Below are 19,321 nucleotides of genomic sequence, written 5' to 3'. Positions count from 1 at the left end.
CTGCTTATATTAAAACCAGAAATATTAGTTAAAGAATAATTGTTACTGTTAGAGTAGACCAGCTACAGGGAAGCAGCTGTGTTTCTATTTTACACACATATGCAGAGTTTATCTCCATATTTATATATAAAATATCTTGGCATTATCCTTGGACCAGAAAATTCCCATGCAGATTTTCGTTGATAGTAAACTATTTTAACCATTAATGAAATAATTATGTATGTTACAAGCCATTGAGTCTGGAACTTTCTTAATATATAAAATTCCTTGTAATATTTATACAATAACTGAATTTTTATTCTTTAGATGGCACAATGGCTTCCACCTAGGGAAACTGATTTCCAAGTGGACATTAATCCAAAATATCTATGCGCATTCTCTAACTTCACCCATACCTGTGATAGAAACAGGGTCAGATCAGGAATAACATGCATTGTAAGAGATGTAGAAGAAAATTGCACAATGGTTTGATCTACCCAGTAAAACTAATTTATTATTTGTGGTTTTTTTTCATTTTTTGTTACTTCAAAAATTGTTTTGCAGTAGAAATGGAAGCATCAAGTGGGGTCTTTATCACAGCTTTTGACTTTGGTCATTTCTTCAGTGCTGATGATTGACTTGCTGTTTAGCTGCTGCAGGAGATTTCCTCACTGTGAATGTTTGTATAGTATATTGTAGAGTGCTTTAGGGTGTAAGTCCACTTTTCCTCTCTTTTACAATTTTTAGCCATTAACAGACCAGATATAACTGACACTGAAATGGAGGCCGTTATGGACACTGTGGTTGACAGTCTCTTCTGCTTTTTCGTTACACTTGGTAAGTTTACAAGTTCCAGTATGTTTCTTAGTGTGCTGTTCCTTCGAAGAGATCTGTACTTCCTTATAAGAATCAGGAGAGAGGAAGTAGGGCCAATGGAAGACTCCTAGATTCTACTTGATAAGTAATTTTTTTGTTAGTCACTAAATCTGTGTGTTGGTCTGAAACCTCTGTTGAATAGGCAGTGATTCCAATGTCATATGGTAGAATCTTAGTGTGTGTGGTTAAAAAAACAAAAATTGCTTTGAGATCCTTGGATGAAAGGTGCTTTAAGAAGTACAAGGTATTAGTTTAATATTTTTCACTGAAAATTGGATATTCTTTGAACTCAAACTCATTCTTTGATATTCTTTGAACTCATAGCTCATAACAACCTTCTAACTATTTCTAAACCTCTCTAAAATGATAACTCCTCTGGCACCTTATAGACTAAGAGATTTTTCTGGATCATAAGCTTTTGTGTAGAGATCTGAGGAAGAGGGTCATTGTCCATGAAAGCTTATGCTCCAAAACATCTGTTAGTCTATAAGGTGCCACAGGACTTTTTGTTGGTTTTTTGGATACAAACTAACACAGCTACCCCTCTGATACTAAACCTCTCTATCATAGTCATAACATTTGTGAAACAAACAGCGACTTTAAGATCGTCTTTTCAAAACTGCTTATTCTTGGCAGAAATCTGCCACTGTTAAAGTCAGTGGTAAAAATGTCAGTGTTTCATTGTGAGAACTCCTTAATTAGGAGCAGAGCTCAACAAATGCTGAAACTTTTTGAGATAAAGGCCCTTAATATTTTAAATAAGTCATAAATAATATCACAACTAGCATGCTCATGGAGTGTTATTAATTTTATGAAAATACCAGTTATGCATTTTAAGTAATTTATATTGCAAAATTAAAGTATATGTCGTTCCATGACATTTGATTTTCTTCTAATAAAATGACAGGCCCTTTTTGCCATAATAAACAACCAATCTTCATGGCAACCAATAATCTAAAATCTATTTTTTTTTATTCTGAGATTTTCAGAGATTGTCTGGGTTTTTGCTGATAAACAGAAGTCTTGTTAAATAGAAACAAAATATATTAAATGTCAATAACATCTGGATAACTGTCAAATATATTGTTGAAAGGTGTACACATCCATTTTAATAGCAAGTAAATGCTTAAAATTGACAGTTCTCAGAATTACTTCCCTTTTCACTGCCTTAAAAGTAACTTCTTGAAAGGAGAGTTTAGCAGCCTCCAGGGCACTCAGAAGTCGAGCTTGTCTACACACATCCATCCACCTAACCTATGCTACTTCAGCTATGCAAACTGTGTACATATTGACGTACTTACCATGGGGTCTCCTGTGCAGCAAGATCTATGGGAGCTGCTCTCCTGTCTACTCTACCTACTCTTCTTGTCCTGGTGGAGTACCAAAGTCAATGGGAGAGTGCGCAGAGATTGACTTGTCACATCCAAAGAGAAGTGTTAAATTGACTCCCTGTGGCTGGATCACTGAAGCATCAATCCACCACATAATGAAGACAAAGCCTTAGAAAGATCCTTTGAACCCACTGAATGCCTTAATTTCTGTGGCAAGAGTTAGTGTATGTTATGAAACCCCTTTAATCTTCAGCACTTCAATTTACCTGGATTTAAAAATTCACCGTGATAAGTGAAGCCTGAAATTCCAATGGAAAATTTTTTTTTAATAAATAAGCCGTCCCCTGCAGTGACTTACAACCCAGATCTTGCAGTATGGTTGTAATGAAAGGGATCCTGACTATGAAAAGCAAAAATAACTAAGCAAAAGCAAAACTGAGTAATCTGTTTGATTGCCTAATCTGAGAGAAATGAAAAAGTAAACATCGTAAATAACGTAAAATTTCTTAACTTTTAATACTTGCATGTGGGATAGGTGAGAGAACTGGTTTTTTTTTTAAATGTTTTAGCTGACAATCCCAATAATTCATGTCCAATGCATCTGACAAAGTAGTTTTGCCCACAAAGGCTTATGCCCTAATAAGTCTGTTAGGCTTTAAGGAGCCGTAGGACTCTCATTGTTTTTTGCAGATACAGACTAACATGGCTACCCCTCTGAGAGATGTAAATGTACTGCTAGTATAGATTTATAATCCAATTTTAAGTATTTCTCAATCTTACCATTATTTATAATACTTTGTTTTAATGTATTGATATAAGCTATTTTTATAGTCTTGTGGATAGTGACTACTAGAGCCATGCTTTATGTACAATTTAGACAGTGTGTTTTGAAAACCATGACTTTGCAGTATAATTATTTAAGACCTGGAAATTATAATAGAGGTCGTTTTTATCTTTTAATAGGCGCTATTCCTATAATCAGATGTTCAAGAGGAACTGCAGCAGAAATGGTGGCAGTGGTAAGAGTTTTAAACACTAAATATCTGATTGTTTCCAATAAGTGTCCTAATAACATTTTATTTTTCACAAATGTGAATATCTAACATCAAAGAAGAAAACGACAGTAAAATGTTTTTCTTGGCTTTGCTTCCACAGAGCCTCTAGTTCTGATGGTTGGAGGAGCACATCTCTCCAACCCAAACAGTACCTTATCTTCTCCTTTTCCACTAGACATAGCACCCTGCCTGCTGTGTCAGACAGTAGTTAGAATTGTGTAAAATACTTGTGTAAATAATTGTAGTCATGCTGTTTTTGGTTGATGGTTGTAGTTTTATGAGCTTGTATAAGTTGGGAATGAGCTAATAGTAAGCAAAGATAATTGGAGAATAAGGACAATAGATTACTGCTTTGTTGATAAATGTTTAGAGAGAGTGTCTCCTTTGCTTATTGCAATATTGCTTAGTAGTGGAAAAGATTTGTTCCTTTAAACTGATACAACTTTAATTTCAGCTACAATATCCTTATCTCAGTATCAAAACAAAAAGCAGTCAAGTAGCACTTTAAAGACTAGCAAAATAGTTTATTAGGTGAGCTTTCGTGGGACAGACCCACTTCTTCAGACAATAGCCAGACCAGAACAGACTCAATATTTAAGACACAGAGAACCAAAAACAGTAAGCAAGGAGGACAAATCAGAAAAAGATAACCAAGGTGAGCAAATCAGAGAGTGGAGGGGTGAGGGGGAAGGTCGAGAAGTAGACTGAGCCAAGTATGCAGACAAGCCCCTATAGTGACTCAGTGACTTAATGGGTCTGTCCCACGAAAGCTCACCTAATAAACTATTTTGCTAGTCTTTAAAATGCTACTTGACTGCTTTTTGTTTGATAGTGTATAGACTAGCACAGCTTCCTCTCTGTTACTTATCTCAGTATGGTTTATATGACCTCATTAGACACATTATTATAAATGTTAAAATTGGGGTAGACTATTTTATATGGATTATGAAAACTCTGTGGGAAAACTAATGAAAAAATAGCCTTTCATAATCCTGTTAGACGTGACAATAGGAATCTTTCCCATGTGAATGGAAATACTAGCAGCTACAATCTTAAAATGTAACTGACCAAAGTGTGCCAATGCAGCAAACACTGGCATAGTGAGAACTGTGGTAGCATGCTGTCTGATCTATAGGAGTCACTTTCCTTGGTTGGACAACGAGTGATGATACAGCAGCTGTGGCCTATGCTGAGTTCTTTGAGCTTCCCATACCCTAAGTATATAGAGAAGATGCATGCCTCTTTTAGACTTGCCTTTACTTTGACCAGACCTTTCTCTTCTTACCTCCTTGCGAGCTCTGCAGTTCCTCATGGAACTGGTCCCAGATATCTAATATCTCTCTGTATTAACCTTCCCTTAGGTCTTTGAATGAAAACTTAGGTTATTTGGCTGGTTATATTTTTCTCTTCCTACACTTTTTATAAAATAAAATACCACACCACACCACAACATAAAGCAGGCTGGGGATCTATGTAGCTTCCTGAACAGCAAAGCGAATGTTGTAGGACTTCTGACTCCATCTCGGAGACTGCCAAGAAAAATTGTAGAACAAAACAAAGCACTTTTGTTTTTAGTTATAGTCAACAGCACATTTGAAATGTTTCATGAGACTGCAGCTGTAATTTTTTTTACCTCTTTTATGACAACAGATTAGAGTTGTGATTCTCCCCCCACCCCCACATAGAATGTAAAATTAAATGGTAACTGAGTTAGTTTTGTTTGCAGTATCCTAGAGAGAGATGGTGGAGCCTTGTATTCAGGCTGCTTAACGTTTTCCATTATGAAATATTCTTTGAGTTTATCAAAGAAAAGGTTTTGCACCTCTGTTTTTTACAGTAGCAGACCTTTAAAATCTGTCAGAGGAAACAACTCTGACTTGAGAAATGCCTCCTCTTTGTTCCATTAAATTCCATTTAGATTTTGCTCATAAGGAAACTATTAAAAGTCATAACTTTTTTTCTCTCATTTCCAATCCTTAGAGCAACTTTTGGGAGAATGCCAAAACAATAAAAGTATAAACACAATGTAGGTGAGAAATACTGTATTTACAGTTCTCCATTCAAATTTAATTCTTCAGTTTCTGCATAGTCTTTGATTACATAATCACATTTTTCCTACAAGACCCCAACCTCCTGCAGTGCACAGGTGGGACACAAAAGAGAGAGAATTCAGTTTGCACGGGTATCCTTAAATCCAGCATTTTTTAACTTTCAAGTGCCTGACTTTGCAACTTGCACAACTCCCTTCATTTTTTTTAAATCTGAGAGAGACTCCACTAAAGATGGGCGTGGATTATCAGTAAAATCAGGAATTTGCCCAGGAATGTCAAGATAGTAATATGGCAAGTAAGAGAAACTGTATCTAAACTAAGTTATGTGACTTCAGCCATAGCACGAGTAAGAGAAAAACTAAAATTTGGAAAGCTGTTGTCTTGACATCAGTAAAACCTCATCTGTCTTAAATGTCGCCTATTGTATAAACTGAGAGAATTGCTAACCTCACAGGTGTGTAAATAGATGCTTTACATTTTTTAGAAACTAGATAAGAAACTCCGCGAGAACTTAAGAGATGCCAGAAACAGTCTTTTCACAGGCGACACACTTGGGGCTGGACAATTCAGGTATTGTGCTAAGCTATTTTGCATTAATATTAATATTTTGCATTGTATATTAAAAATGTACACACTTGGACAGAGGTGGAGATGGACATAGGAGATGGATGGGTTGAAAGTCTCTGGGTTAGACTCAGAGGAGTAAAAAACAAGGATGAGGTCCTACTAGGAGTGTACTACAGGCCTCCTAGCCAGGTGGAAGAGGTGGACGAGGCTTTCTTTAAACAGCTAACAAAATCATCCAGGGCCCAGAATTTTGTGGTGATGGGGGACTTCAACTATCCAGGTATATGTTGGGAAACTAATACAGCAGGGGACAGACTGTCCAATAAATTCTTGGATTGCATTGCAGACAACTTTGTATTCCAAAAGGTTGAAAAAGCTACCAGGGGGAAGCTGTTCTAGATTTAATTTTAACAAATAGGGAGGAAATTATTGAGAATTTGAAAGTGGAAGGATGCTTGGGTGAAAGTGATCATGAAATCATAGAGTTCACAATTCTAAGGAAGGGTAGAAGGGAAAACAGTACAATAGAGATAATAGATTTCAGGAAGGCAGATTTTGGTAAACTCAGACAGCTGGTAGGTAAGGTCCCATGGGAAGCTAAACTGAGGGGAAAAACGGCTGAGGAGGGTTGGCAGTTTTTCAAAGGGACATTATTAAGGGCCCAAAAGCGGGCTATCCCGCTGCATAGGAAAGATAGACAACATGGCAAAAGACTGCCTTGGCCTAACCAGGAGATCTTGCATGATCTCAAAATAAAAAAGGAATCGTATAAGAAATGGAAACTAGGACAAATTACAAAGGACAAATATAGGCAAACAACACGAGCATGCAGGAGCGAGATTAGAAAGGCTAAGGCACAAAATGAGCTCAAACTAGCTACAGGCATAAAGGGAAACAAGAAGGCTTTTTACAAATACATTAGTAACAAGAGGAAGACCAAGGAGAGGGTAGGGCCATTGGTCAGTGAGGAGGGAGAAACAGTAACAGGGAATTTGGAAATGGCAGAGATGTTTAATGATTTCTTTGTTTTGGTCTTCACAGAGAAATCTGAAGGAATGCCTGACATAGAGAATGCTAGTGAAAAAGGGGTAGGTTTAAAAGTTGAAATAAGAAAAGAACAAATTAAAATTTACTTAGAAAAATTAGATGTCTGCAAATCACCAGGGCCTGACGAAATGCATCCTAGAATCCTCAAGGAGCTGATAGTAGAGGTATCTGAGCCTTTAGCAATCATTTTTGGAAAACCATGGGAGACGGGAGAGATTCCAGAAGACTGGAAAAGGGCAAATATAGTACCCATTTATAAAAAGGGGAACAAGAATAACCAGGGAAACTACAGGCCAGCCAGCTTAATTTCTGTGCCAGGAAAGATAATGGAGCCAGGAATTAAAGAAATCATCTGCAAGCATTTGGAAGGTGGTAAGGTGATAGGGAACAGCCAGCATGGTTTTGTTAAAAACAGATCATGTCAAACCAGTCTAATAGCTTTCTTTGGTAGAATAACGAGCCTTGTGGATAAGGGAGAAGCGGTGGATGTCGTATACCTAGAGTTCAGTAAAGCATTTGACACGGTCTCACATAATATGCTTATCAATAAACTACGCAAATACAACTTAGATGGGGCTACTATAAGGTGGGTGAACAACTAGCTGGATAACCGTACCCAGACAGTAGTTATTAATGGTTTTCAATCCTGCTGGAAAAGTATAACAAGTGGGGTTCCGCAGGGGTCTGTGTTAGGACCGGTTCTGTTCAATATCTTCATTAACGATTTAGATATTGACATAGAAAGTACACTTATTAAGTTTGCAGATGATACCAAGCTGGGAGGGGTTGCAACTTCTTTGGAGGATAGGGTCATAATTCAAAAGGATCTGGATAAACTGGAGAAATGGGCTGAGGCAAACAGGATGAAGTCTAATAAGGACAAATGCAAAGTGCTCCACTTAGGAAGGAACAATCAGTGTCACACATACAGAATGGGAAAGGACTGCCTAGGAATGAGTACAGCAGAAAGGGATCTAGGGGTTATAGTGGACCACAGGCTAAATATGAGTCAACAGTGTGATGCTGTTGCAAAAAAAAGCAAACATGATTCTGTGATGCATTAACAGGTGTGTTGTGAACAAGACACAAGAAGTCATTCTCCTGCTCTACTCTGCACTGGTTAGGCCTCAGCTGGAGTATTGTGTCCAGTTCTGGGCACCGCAGTTCAGGAAGGATGTGGAGAAATTGGAGAGGGTCCAGAGGAGAGCAACGAGAATGATCAAAGGTCTAGAGAACATGACCTATGAAGAAGGACTGGAAGAATTGGGCTTGTTTAGTTTGGAAAAGAGAAGATTAAGGGGGGATCTGATAGCAGTCTTCAGGTATCTAAAAGGGTGTCATAAGGCAGAGGGAGGGAACTTGTTCTTTTGGCCTCTGAGGATAGAACAAGAGGCAATGGACTTAAATTGCAGCAGGGGAGTTCAGGTTGGACATTAGGAAAAAGTTCCTAACTGTCAGGGTGATCAAACATTGGAACGAATTGCCAAGGGAGGTGGTAGAATCTCCATCACTGGAGATATTTAAGAAGAGGTTAGATAGATGGCTTTCAGAGATGGTCTAGAAAGTGCTTGGTCCTGCCATGAGGGCAGGGGGCTGGACTCGATGGCCTCTCGAGGTCCCTTCCAGTCCTACTCTTCTACGATTCTATGATTATTTTTGTGTTTATTGCAGTAACACTAAAACACTTTCAGTTTGCAACTCTCTCAAACTAGACGTTCTACAGATACATGCAAAGATGTGGTTTGTCTTTTATGAAATCTTCAGAAGTATTAGGGAAAATAAATGTTAACGTAGTGGGTTTCCTCCCCTGTTGAACTGGGGTACTGCTGATCGTGCCTATTTCATGTACCCCTTTATACTGTCCTGCAGAGACAGGCTCTCAAGTCCGTTCCAGCACACATACAGGTAGACGCACTCCCTGCTTCAGCTACATACAGATGCTGAGATCAGCTCTGCACAGGGAGGCTTCAGCTAAGGAACTTCACAGCTACCTCAGCCCAACCCAAAATTACACTGTCTTGTTCTTTAAAGAGAACTATACTGCATAAGCTTATGAAATTCAGCTCCTCCCTTAACATGGAGAGGGATAGTCATAACTTTTTGCCCTAAGGTATGACTTCCATGCATGCTGGTTTTAGACAAAACAAAAAATAAGTTTAGTAACTATAAAAGATAGAATTTAAGTGATTATAAAGAATAGCAAAAAGATCAAAGCAGATTACCTAGCAAATAAACAAAACACACAAACTAAGCTACTATAATATATAGATTAGATACGAATAGTAAGTTGTCACCCTAAATGAAGGTGCACGCAGTAGGATTATAAAATCCCATTTAACTAACCAGTTAAAACATTAAGTAGACAGGGATCGGGGAGTGAACCATGGCTCGTGGCTTCCTCTTAGAGACAGAATAACTCTTCTGTGGGTCTAGGGCCAGTAGATTTTGTATGCCTTCCACCCTGGGCTCTGTGGTGAAGCCAAAAATAAGATGTACAGTGTGAGGGAGGAGCTGCTGGGGAGCCATCTGGGGGTGGAGGTTCAGGATCTTGGCAGGCAATAGGGTTTAGATGCCTGGTGGGAGGTGCAGGCTCTGGGCAGGAAGTAGGGTGAAGGAGCTAGTGCAGGGTCTGGGCAGAAGGTAAGGTGCTGGAACAGGTTGATATGGCCACATGGGTGGAACGGGGTGCAGCAGTATTCGGGTGGTGATGTGGGGTTAGGATGATAGGAAGGGTACAGGAATGGGGTGGATGTGTCGTTGGAAGGGGCTGGAGATGGGAATGTGCCATCTGGGCAGGAGGGGGCGGGGCGGAGCGGAGGGTGCCTACATGCCATAGCTCTGGCATGGGTGCACAGTTGGGTTTGTGCTGGCTTACAGGCTCTTCCCTGCCATCTCTGCTGTTGAGTGGGATTCCTGGGGAGTGGGCACGACAGAGGTGCAGTCTGCTCTCCAGTGTGGGAGACAGAGCTTCCCTCTGTTGCCATTCCAACACAGCGTTGCTTTCTCCTCCCACCAGGCAGAGCCCACGAGCTAGATGTGGTCTAGAGCTTGCCTTGATCTAGTCTGCAATGCTTGGGGCTCTCCCCCAGCCTTTGCCCCCTTCCCTGCCAGCTGGCGATCCAGTCAAGCGAGTGGGCTCTGATAGTTTGCCCACCACACACGCCTGACTGCCCGTGCTGGTTTCCCCCTGCTGGCGGAGTCCCAGGCCTCATGGACTGAATCAAGGAATGTCATGGGCTGTATCTGGCCTGCAGCCCAGTAGTGTCACCCCTGCTTTCTGCCATTATCTAAATCATTAACGAATAGACCAGAACTGATCCCAGCAGAGCCCCACGTGTGATGCCCTTCTAGTATGACTATGAACCACTGATAACTACTGTCTGGGAATGTTTATCCAACCAGTTATGATACACCTTATAATAGGTCTATCTCGGTTGTATTTCCGTAATTAGAGATGGTCATGCAAAAGTGTATCAAAGCCTTACTAAGGTCTAAATTCACATCTACTGCATCTCCCATCCAGTAGGTTTGTTACATTGTCAAAGAAAATTGTTAGGCTGGTCCGACATGATTTATTTGTAACAGATCCGTGCTTGCTGTTACGTATTGTATTTGCAAATTGTTCCCTTATTTGCTCCATTATCTTTCCAGGTACTAAACCTAAACTAACTGGTCCGTTATTTCCTGTTCTATACATTGACATGATATCCATCCTTTTCCAGAATCTCTTCCATCTAGTATGACTTTTCAAAGATCATAGCGAATGATTTGGATATCTCTTCAGTCAGTTCCTCTAGTATTCTAGGGTACATTTTATCAGGCCCTGATGACTTAGACATCTACTTTGTCTAAGCAATTTTAATTTTGTCTTTCTATTTTAGTTTCTGATCCCTAACCCATTTTCACCAGCATTCACTATATTAGGCTTCCAGTCACCACCAATCTTCTGGGAGGTAACCAAAGCAAAGAAGTCATTAAACACCTCTGCTAGTTCCATATTTTCTGTTGTTTTTCCTTTTTCATTGAGTAACACACCTACCCTGCCCTCAAACTTCCTCTTGCTTATAGTGTGCTAGAAGATTTATAAGGCATTACTCAAGTCCTTAACTCAGTTTTTGTTTTTTTGGAAAACGAAAATGTATACATTTCATTTAAATCATTGCTCTAGGGTGGGGCTGGGGATGACAGGTTCAGTATGCAGGTTGCTCAGGGAGAGAGGACTACCCCTACCCTCTCTCATTGCATCACTTGGGGCCAAATGAGAAGCACCTCTCTATGGCTGCAACTCCAGCAAGGGCAGCTAGGCAAGAGGTGCATGTCCCCTGCCTGGGGCAGGTCAAGGGTCATCTGTCCCCTGCACTTCCCGGTGAGAGTGAGGAATGTAGTAAATTGGGAACTTTCCTTTCACTCCTTGACAAAAGGAAACAGCCAGCAACATCACCATATGAATTGAGCAAGGAGGAGGAGAGCTTCAACCCCTTTTCCCCTCTTCACCTCCCTGAAAACCTCTTAGGGAGTGGGGGGCTTGGGACTGAGAAGGCGCAGGTGGAGAGAGGGGTTGCCCCCAGACAGTCCCTTTCACCTGCTTGATGATTCTATCTTTTCTGTATAGTTTTATGAGGAATAATCCCACTCCAGGCACATCCAATTTTCCTGGCACAATAAATCCTTAACTTGCTTTAAGTTATCATAAGAGGAAGCTATATACCAAATTTGGTGGTCCTAGCTACGACCATTTAGGAGGAGTTCTTGAACATATAGACGGATGAATGGACAGACAGATACTCTGAAATATGGAGCAGGTTTGTTACCCATAGCCTCTAACTAGCTTCTCATTTTGTGGCTTGGCTTTTCTAATTTTACTCCTACACACTTGTGTTCTTTGTTTTTATTTATCCTTTGTAATTTGATCTAGTTTTATAGGGTTTGTTTGTTTATTTTTAGATCATTGAAGATCTTTTGGTTTAAGCCAAAGTGATCTCTTGCCAAACTTCCTGTCTTTCCTACTCAGTGAAATAGTTTGCTCTTGTGCCCTTAATGTCTCTCTGAATAACTGCCAACTGTCTTCAGTTGTTTTCCTCTGACACTTGCGTTCTATGGGATCTTACCTACCAATTCTCTGAATTTGCTGGTCTGCCTTCTTGAAATCCACTGTCTTCCTACCATTCATTCAAATTGTGAACTCTACCATTTCATGTTCACTTTCACCCAAGCTGCTTTCAAAATTTGAATTATTTCCTCCTTTTTCATCAAAATCAAATCTAGAATAGCCTCCCTGCTACTAGCTTTCTCCACTTCCCGAAATAAAAAATTGTCTCCAGTACATTCCAATAATTTGTTGAATAAGCTGTACCCTGCTGTGTTGTTTTCACAGTAGTTGAAGTCCCTCGTCACCACCAAGTCCTGTGCTTTGGATGCTTTTTGTTAGTTTAAAGAGAGCCTCATCCACCTCTTTTTCCAGGTCAGGAGGTCTGCATGTACCATGACATCACCTTTTGTTTTTTACCCCTTTTATCCTTATCCAGAGGCATTCCACTAGTTTAGCTTCTGTTTCCATTTCACCTGCAGTCCAAGTATGTACATTTTTAATATATAAATCAATAACTCCTTTTTTCCCTCCTTGTCCTTCCCGAGTAAGCTTTACCCTTCCATACTAGTAGTCCAGTCATGTATTTTATCCTACCGGGTCTCTGTGATGCCAGCTGTGACATAGTTATGTTTATTTACTAGCTTTTCATCATCTTCCTGTTTGTTTCCCACACTTCTCACTTTAGTCTGTAGACATCTGAGATACCATTTTGATTTCCAGCCCCAGTTCTGTCTAGTCTCTTGTTTAGCCATGCTCCCTGCAAATTTTGACCCTTCTCCCAGGTCTCCATGCTTTTTACTTACCTCTGGGCATCTGTCTCCTTTGAACGTAGGTTAAAGTGCTCCTCACTAGATTGAGCAGCATGTGGATCCTGTCTGCTTCCTCAGTATATGGACTTCATCTCTGTTTAGCGATCCTTCTGCCTGGAACAGGGAGAATACGTTGATTATTTAAAAAAAATTATAATATATCATAATTATATTACCCTGAAGACTGAGGTGTAGTGTGACAGTTTATACTACTAGAACAAGAAACCCCTCAGATTAAAAACTATGGGTAGACAGTATGTAGTACTCAGTAACCGAGCTAAAAACTTCTATAATTAAATAAGACAAAACTTTTGTTCAGCTGTAGACCCAGAAAGATCCTGTATACTGCAAAAATAGCTAGTATATCAACTCACAGAATGAGAATGGTTTATTACTTTCAGAAATATTCATAAGTTTGCTTTTATTTAGTCAGAAATAACAAAAGTAGACTACATCTCTGATTCTCCTGCTGTAAGTCTTGGCTATTTCATCGTCACAAACCAATAGCAAGTTCTTCCAACTGATCCTAATTGCCACAAGGCAGGTGAGGAGCAAAGGTCTCTTTAATAGCCCTGTCTGAGATTATTAAAAGATTTAAAGATCATTACTAGCAACTTGAATTTATGTTCCTTGCAGAGAGAGATGGCAATTTCTGTTCTTTTCCACTACTCTTGACTAGGTTGACCATCTGTCCTGTACTGAGTGGGATGGCCCCATATTTCAGGTGCCAGAAAGGGGTCCTGACTTGTTTTTTAAAAGGGGCTAATTGCCCAGTATTTGGTCCCCCCACCAGTTACCTTTTCCCTCAGTAGCAAGCACAGATGCAGCTTCTGGCTGCAGACCAAGAGGAGAGATTACATGTTCTCCAGCCACAGGAAGAGGGAGCCAGCGGGGGGCCTTCCAAAGATAAGGTAGGTTGGTGCTCTGCTTCCTAGCTACCTGCGCCTTTGGAAAGCCAGGGGAGCACCAGCGGTTACCGCTTCCCTCTCAGCTCCCTAGGATCAGGGGAGCCCCAGCAGCTGCCACCTGCTTTGCAGCTTCCCAAGGCTCAACAAAGCCGGAGGAGCACCAGCAGTTGCCTTCTGCTTTCTGGCTCCCCACACCTCAGTGGAACTGGGGTGAGGCACCCCTCCCCAACATTTCTCCCATATTTGGGACAGGGAGATATGGTCGTCCTACTCTTGACCTACACCTGTGGGACTGTTAAGATGACTATTTTGCTTGTTGATTTATCTCTATGACGTTCTGGAACTGTATGGTGAGGCTGTTTCTGTTTTGTGCTCTCATACTGTATGGATCACTGGCTTGGTGACAAGCAGCACCTTGCATTACCTTTGACGGACATAAGACATCTCTTACTGGCAGAATAATAATTGTCTTTCAGTTAGGTAGTCTTATTGTTTGTAATGGAAATGTGCTCTCTGGGTCCCTGGTCTATTTCATACTGTCTGCCTGCCCTGGTTCATGATTCTTATGCCCCGATATAGTGGTTACATTAACTGCTTTTGTTTGATAATGATTCTCACACCACTTATATTGTTGACAAGGATGTGAACTACTGATATGTTAATGTGGCCACAGTATGCATACTATATTTTTATGTGCTGGAATCAGTTATGTGATATGTGGGGAATAAGTTGGAGCACATTGAGATATAGACTGTGCCCTTGCCTTTGCTTGTATGTGGCTTTCAAATCCATCATGCACTGACTTATAGAACACAGATTTGTGCAGAATCTGGCCTTCAGATATGTGGCTTATATTTGATGTGGAAGAAATATTTATAAGTGAGCTTGAATAGGGTTAACAGTGATATGTCAAATAGTAACAGAGAGGGAGCTGTGCTAGTCTATATACTATCAAACAAAAAGCAGTCAAGTAGCACTTTAAAGACTAGCAAAATAATGTATTAGGTGAGCTTTCGTGGGACAGACCCACTTCTTCAGACCATAGCCATACCAGAGCAGACTCAATATTAAAGGCACAGAGAACCAAAAACAGTAATCAAGGAGGACAAATCAGAAAAAAATGATCAAGGTGAGCAAATCAGAGAGTGGAGGCGGGGGGTGGGAAGGTCAAGAATTAGATTAAGCCAAGTATGCAGACAAACCCCTTTATAGTGACTCAGATAATTCCCATCCTGGTTCAAACCACATGTTAATGAGCCGAATTTGAATATAAAAGTCAGCTTGGCTGCTTCCCTTTGAATAGCGGTGTGAAACCCTGGACGCCCTATCATTTCGAATATTGGCACCTTTACCACCAGACTATCCAGTTACATGGACTCCCTCCTCAAACCCTGTGCCACCAACACTCCCAGCTATCTCCAAGATACCACCGACTTCCTGACAATTCTTTGGACAATTGCAGAGTAATGAAATGATGATATTTGGGATCAGTGAAAAGGAGACGTGGAATAAAACTGTCAAAGTGCAGAAGTCATCTTTTCAGAAGTAGGAAGAAATGTGCGTTCAGTAAATTTGGAAAATTTTACTCACAAAGAAGCTGACTATAACCATACTGATGACAATATAAGCCTGAAAGTCGTAAGCTCTTTGTAGCTTCACATGTAAAACAGAAGACCCAAACCCAATCAGACTATTTTATTCACCCAACACACCCCTTTCTGTGAATGAAGCAATCGTTTCAGAATTTGCTAACAAATCTAATCACCCTGAATATTTTTTGTCCATTTGTAATAGTGATTATCACCACTGATAACAATATAGTCTTTATTCAATAAGTCATCAGTCTGTGTAACTAAGCTATTAACTAAGAAGGCTGTTTGGCACTGCATATTTGACTTGGATTTAACACCATTGTGTATGATGGCTCTTAAATTTATTACAGAACATGAGTGTAATGCAAGGTGCTGTGTGTCACGAAGCCAATGATACATGCAGCAAGAGGGCACAAAATAGAAACAGCCTCACCATCCAGTCCCAGAAGGTCATAGAGAGAAATTGACAAGGAAAGTAGTCATCTTAACAGTCCCACAGGTGTAGGTCAAGAGTCTAGTCTATCTAATTAGTAACCTATTTTTGTCACTAGCCAGCTCAGTATGCTTCAGAGGAAAATGGGGAGAGAATTGGGTTTAATAGTAGTTTAATAATCTGCCTATACATGACGTTTCTTCCTAATACCGGCCAAATAGAGTTTAGTTTTTGCCCTGAAGAATGAAGGTTTATATGTCTTCGGGATGATGCAAATATTAATGTGAGTTTAGGTCTTTTTTTATTATTGCTGAGTTTTTGGTCTCAGTCTTTATCTTTTGTGAATTATCTCAATTATATCCTAAGACTAAATCCTTAAAGTTGTAAATTTAGCATGGTAGTATATGCAGTTTGTAGGGAAGTATTTAAAGCAGTGATGTTCAGGCTCCCAGGCTACATGTGGCTCTTTAATGTGTCTGTCTCCTGTGTCTCTTTGCAGCATTTGATATTAATATACAGTTTGATTTAATTATTAACCAGTCAGGATGGTTTTATTGTGGTGTTGTTTATCAGCTGTAGTTAATAAAATAATAATACTTAGTCAGTCATTTTGCTGTGAAATAATACACATATGCTAAATATTTCCTCTCTCCTATTGTTTAAATATGAATGTATAGTTCTGTAGCAAATGGAACAATTCATTCTGTTGTTGTTCTTTTGGGTGATGTTGATTGTTAATTTGACTCCAGGACCATTGAGGTCTCAGTGTCACTGATTTTCAAGAGATTGGCAGTACAAAAAACTCTAAAGACGATCTTTGATATTTCAGAAAAGACTAAGAGAATTCCTATAAAGTGTTACTGACAAAATGGTTTTTCATTACAGCTTCCAAAGGCCTTTGTTAGTCCTTGTTGACAGAAACATAGATTTAGCAACTCCTCTACACCATACTTGGACATACCAGGCATTAGTGCATGATGTTCTGGTAAGAGAATAAATTTCATTTTTGCTATTGCAAGCACAGTTGCAGTGTACTCTTCAACTTGGGAGCGGTGTGAGTCTTTAATCAAAATCTTATTTTATATATTGAATTTATTTATATGGAAGCTGTTTCACTAAAAACAAACCTAAAAGGTTTATTGTGAAGGGTTGAGAGGTTTGACTTTACAGTCATTTTTAAAAACATGTAATATTTAAATTGTTGATATGATTATTAAGACACGGGTAATTCCATGATGGGGGGGCTGTTTTTCGGAAGTCTAATCTCACACATACTGTTTAATTCTCTTAATGCAAAAATTTGTCTTAAAACATCTGAGTTTTGTCACTGATTTTCTGTTTTGTCACTTTATAACGATATGATATGAGCCTTGTACAAATCTTGTTCTCTCATTTCCATCTACAAAAACAAATGCTTATAACACTAAATTATCACAACAGGAGATTGCTGTTAGCTTGCTTTTTGGATGTTTTATGAAATGTACAGCTTATAATTCTATCTTGAAATGTGATTTTTAACTGTTTTTTAATAAGTTTTAAAACAGATTTTTATATAAGTTTAAGGTTTTAGAGATTTATTAATTTACCGTTCTTCTCCACAAGATGGTGTAGATGTTCTATATAGACATAAACAAACTGGTAAATGAACTTGCTGAGAGAACTTTCATAAATACTAGTAGGGCCTGCCCCTTTGTGAAAGCTGTAGCTGAAGTGTGTATTTGCACGAGTAGAATTGGTTGTTCCTAATATGTAAAACAATGTATAGCCAGTTGGTTTTTCAAATTTTATTTTGTCCCATATACAAATACTACATCAGTCTTTCCTGCAAGCACTCATTACATCTGTATCACTTCTGTATACACTACATTTTGGGTAAGCACGTCCTTAGACCTAACTTGTACATTCCGCCTTGGTGTCCATGGAAAGGTTGCTGATCCACGTATATCGTGAGGTTTCCAGGGTTACCTACTGGACTCATAGCCACATGAGTGAAAACTTGTGCAGGTAAACATATTCCACATTTCTCAAGACTCTGTCCCCTGACTTTTGTTTATAGTCATTGCAAACATTGGTGTGATAGGAAATTGTTGGCCCTGCATGACAAATGGGAATATTCTAGAACATAGTCTCCCCATCCTGCGACTGGAGAGCCAGGGTAGGGTTTGCATGGGGGCAGCTCCCCTGCCCACCTCTCCATGCCCCAGGAGGGAGGGAGGTTACCAAGGAAGGGAAGAAAGAAACTGCGGGGCTGAGGTGGCAGCTCTCAGGAAAAGAACTGCCCCCATCCCATTCCTCCCTCCCACATCCCCTGAGCTGCACCAACCCGAAACCACAGGGACCCTCTCTCGCAGCCTTCGCATCCCTCCTTCTCTTTATAACCTCACCCATCCTTTCCACTTCCTCTGCCCTGCAGCCCCTCCCCATTTCCCTTCTTCTCGCTACACCTCCCATTGCCCTCCCCCCCACCATCACACCACCAGTCCATCTCCTCAAGTGCGTGTGTGCTGGGAGCTATGCTGTGCTCCCTACTGACAGGCAAGCACAACCCTCCAGGAGCTCCCTTCACTGGCCCACAGCTGCAGCACCTGAGGCTCCTTCCTTGCCCAGCCAGGAGCCATCTGTCCAGCCCCGCTTTGCCCCCATGATTTCTTGGCAAGCCGGTGGGTGGGAACTCACCTCAGGCCCACTTTTGGGTGCTTTCCAAGTGCACTTTAGGGCAATGCAGCGAAGAGCCCGAGACGTCCCCCCACCCCACACGCGTTCTGACTGCTGCTCGCTGAAGTGCCAGGGAAGCGGGTGCTGGTAGTGGGTCTCTCCCACCAGGGAAAGGAGGGAGCAGCACCCCTCCTCACCTGCTGTGGCAACCTGAATACTCTCCCTCCCAGTCGCCCCAGACAGCCAGAGACAGCGAGCAGGGGGAGGCCAGTGGCAAAGTAGTAGAACTCCCACTCCAGGAGGTGAAGGGAGCCACTGGAGGGTTGTGCCTGCCTGTCAGTGGGGAGCACAGTGCAGGTGACTGGACATGGGTGTGAGGGAGCAGAGAGGTGTAGCAGGAAAAGGGGATGGGCTGCAGAGCAGAGGAAGTGGGGGGATGGGCGATGTTATAAAGGGGAAGAGGGGTGGAGAGGCTACGAGAGGGGGTCCTAGCAGTTTTGGATTGGTGCAGCATGGGGGCTGCAGGAGGGAGGCACAAGAAGTGTGGTGGTTTCTTTCCAAGAGCTGCCGCCTGGGCCCCACAGTTTCTTTCTTCCTTTCCTTGGTAACCTTCCTACTTCCCAGAGCATGGAAAGGTGGGCAGTGGAGCTGCACCCACGTGAACCCCTCTGTGGCTTGCCAGTGGGCACAGAGGTGGTGCTCCCCCCGCGCCGACACCTCCTCAGCCTTGCATGCACCATGGTAGCCCCGGGGAATGTTCATGACTACAGTGGGACAGATGGACAGACAGCTCTCCTTGTACAATAGTACATATAGACTTACCCTGTTTTGTACCTTCTTTTATCAACTTCTGACTGACCTAATATGTCTTAGAGGTCCGTTAATGGAGAAAATAACATGCAACCCACTTCCTGCTTCAGCTTCATGTT

At 40.9% G+C, this 19,321-nt stretch overlaps 1 protein-coding gene across 2 annotated transcripts in view; it reads left to right on the top strand.

The window, feature by feature from the left end:
* The window catches only part of SCFD1 (sec1 family domain containing 1), a 124,023-nt gene that overhangs the window by 18,016 nt on the left and 86,686 nt on the right, over window positions 1–19,321 (top strand). For both annotated transcript variants that reach the window (XM_074996913.1, XM_074996912.1), the window contains exons 7-10: window positions 727–816; window positions 3,150–3,205; window positions 5,777–5,862; window positions 16,623–16,722. In XM_074996913.1, the coding sequence (XP_074853014.1) occupies window positions 727–816; window positions 3,150–3,205; window positions 5,777–5,862; window positions 16,623–16,722 (332 nt within the window). The remainder of the gene's footprint in view (window positions 1–726; window positions 817–3,149; window positions 3,206–5,776; window positions 5,863–16,622; window positions 16,723–19,321) is intronic.

Source organism: Carettochelys insculpta, chromosome 6 (genome assembly GCF_033958435.1).
Source record: "Carettochelys insculpta isolate YL-2023 chromosome 6, ASM3395843v1, whole genome shotgun sequence".
Taxonomy (NCBI): Eukaryota; Metazoa; Chordata; order Testudines; family Carettochelyidae; genus Carettochelys; species Carettochelys insculpta.
This window is presented reverse-complemented; position numbering and strand designations above follow the sequence as displayed.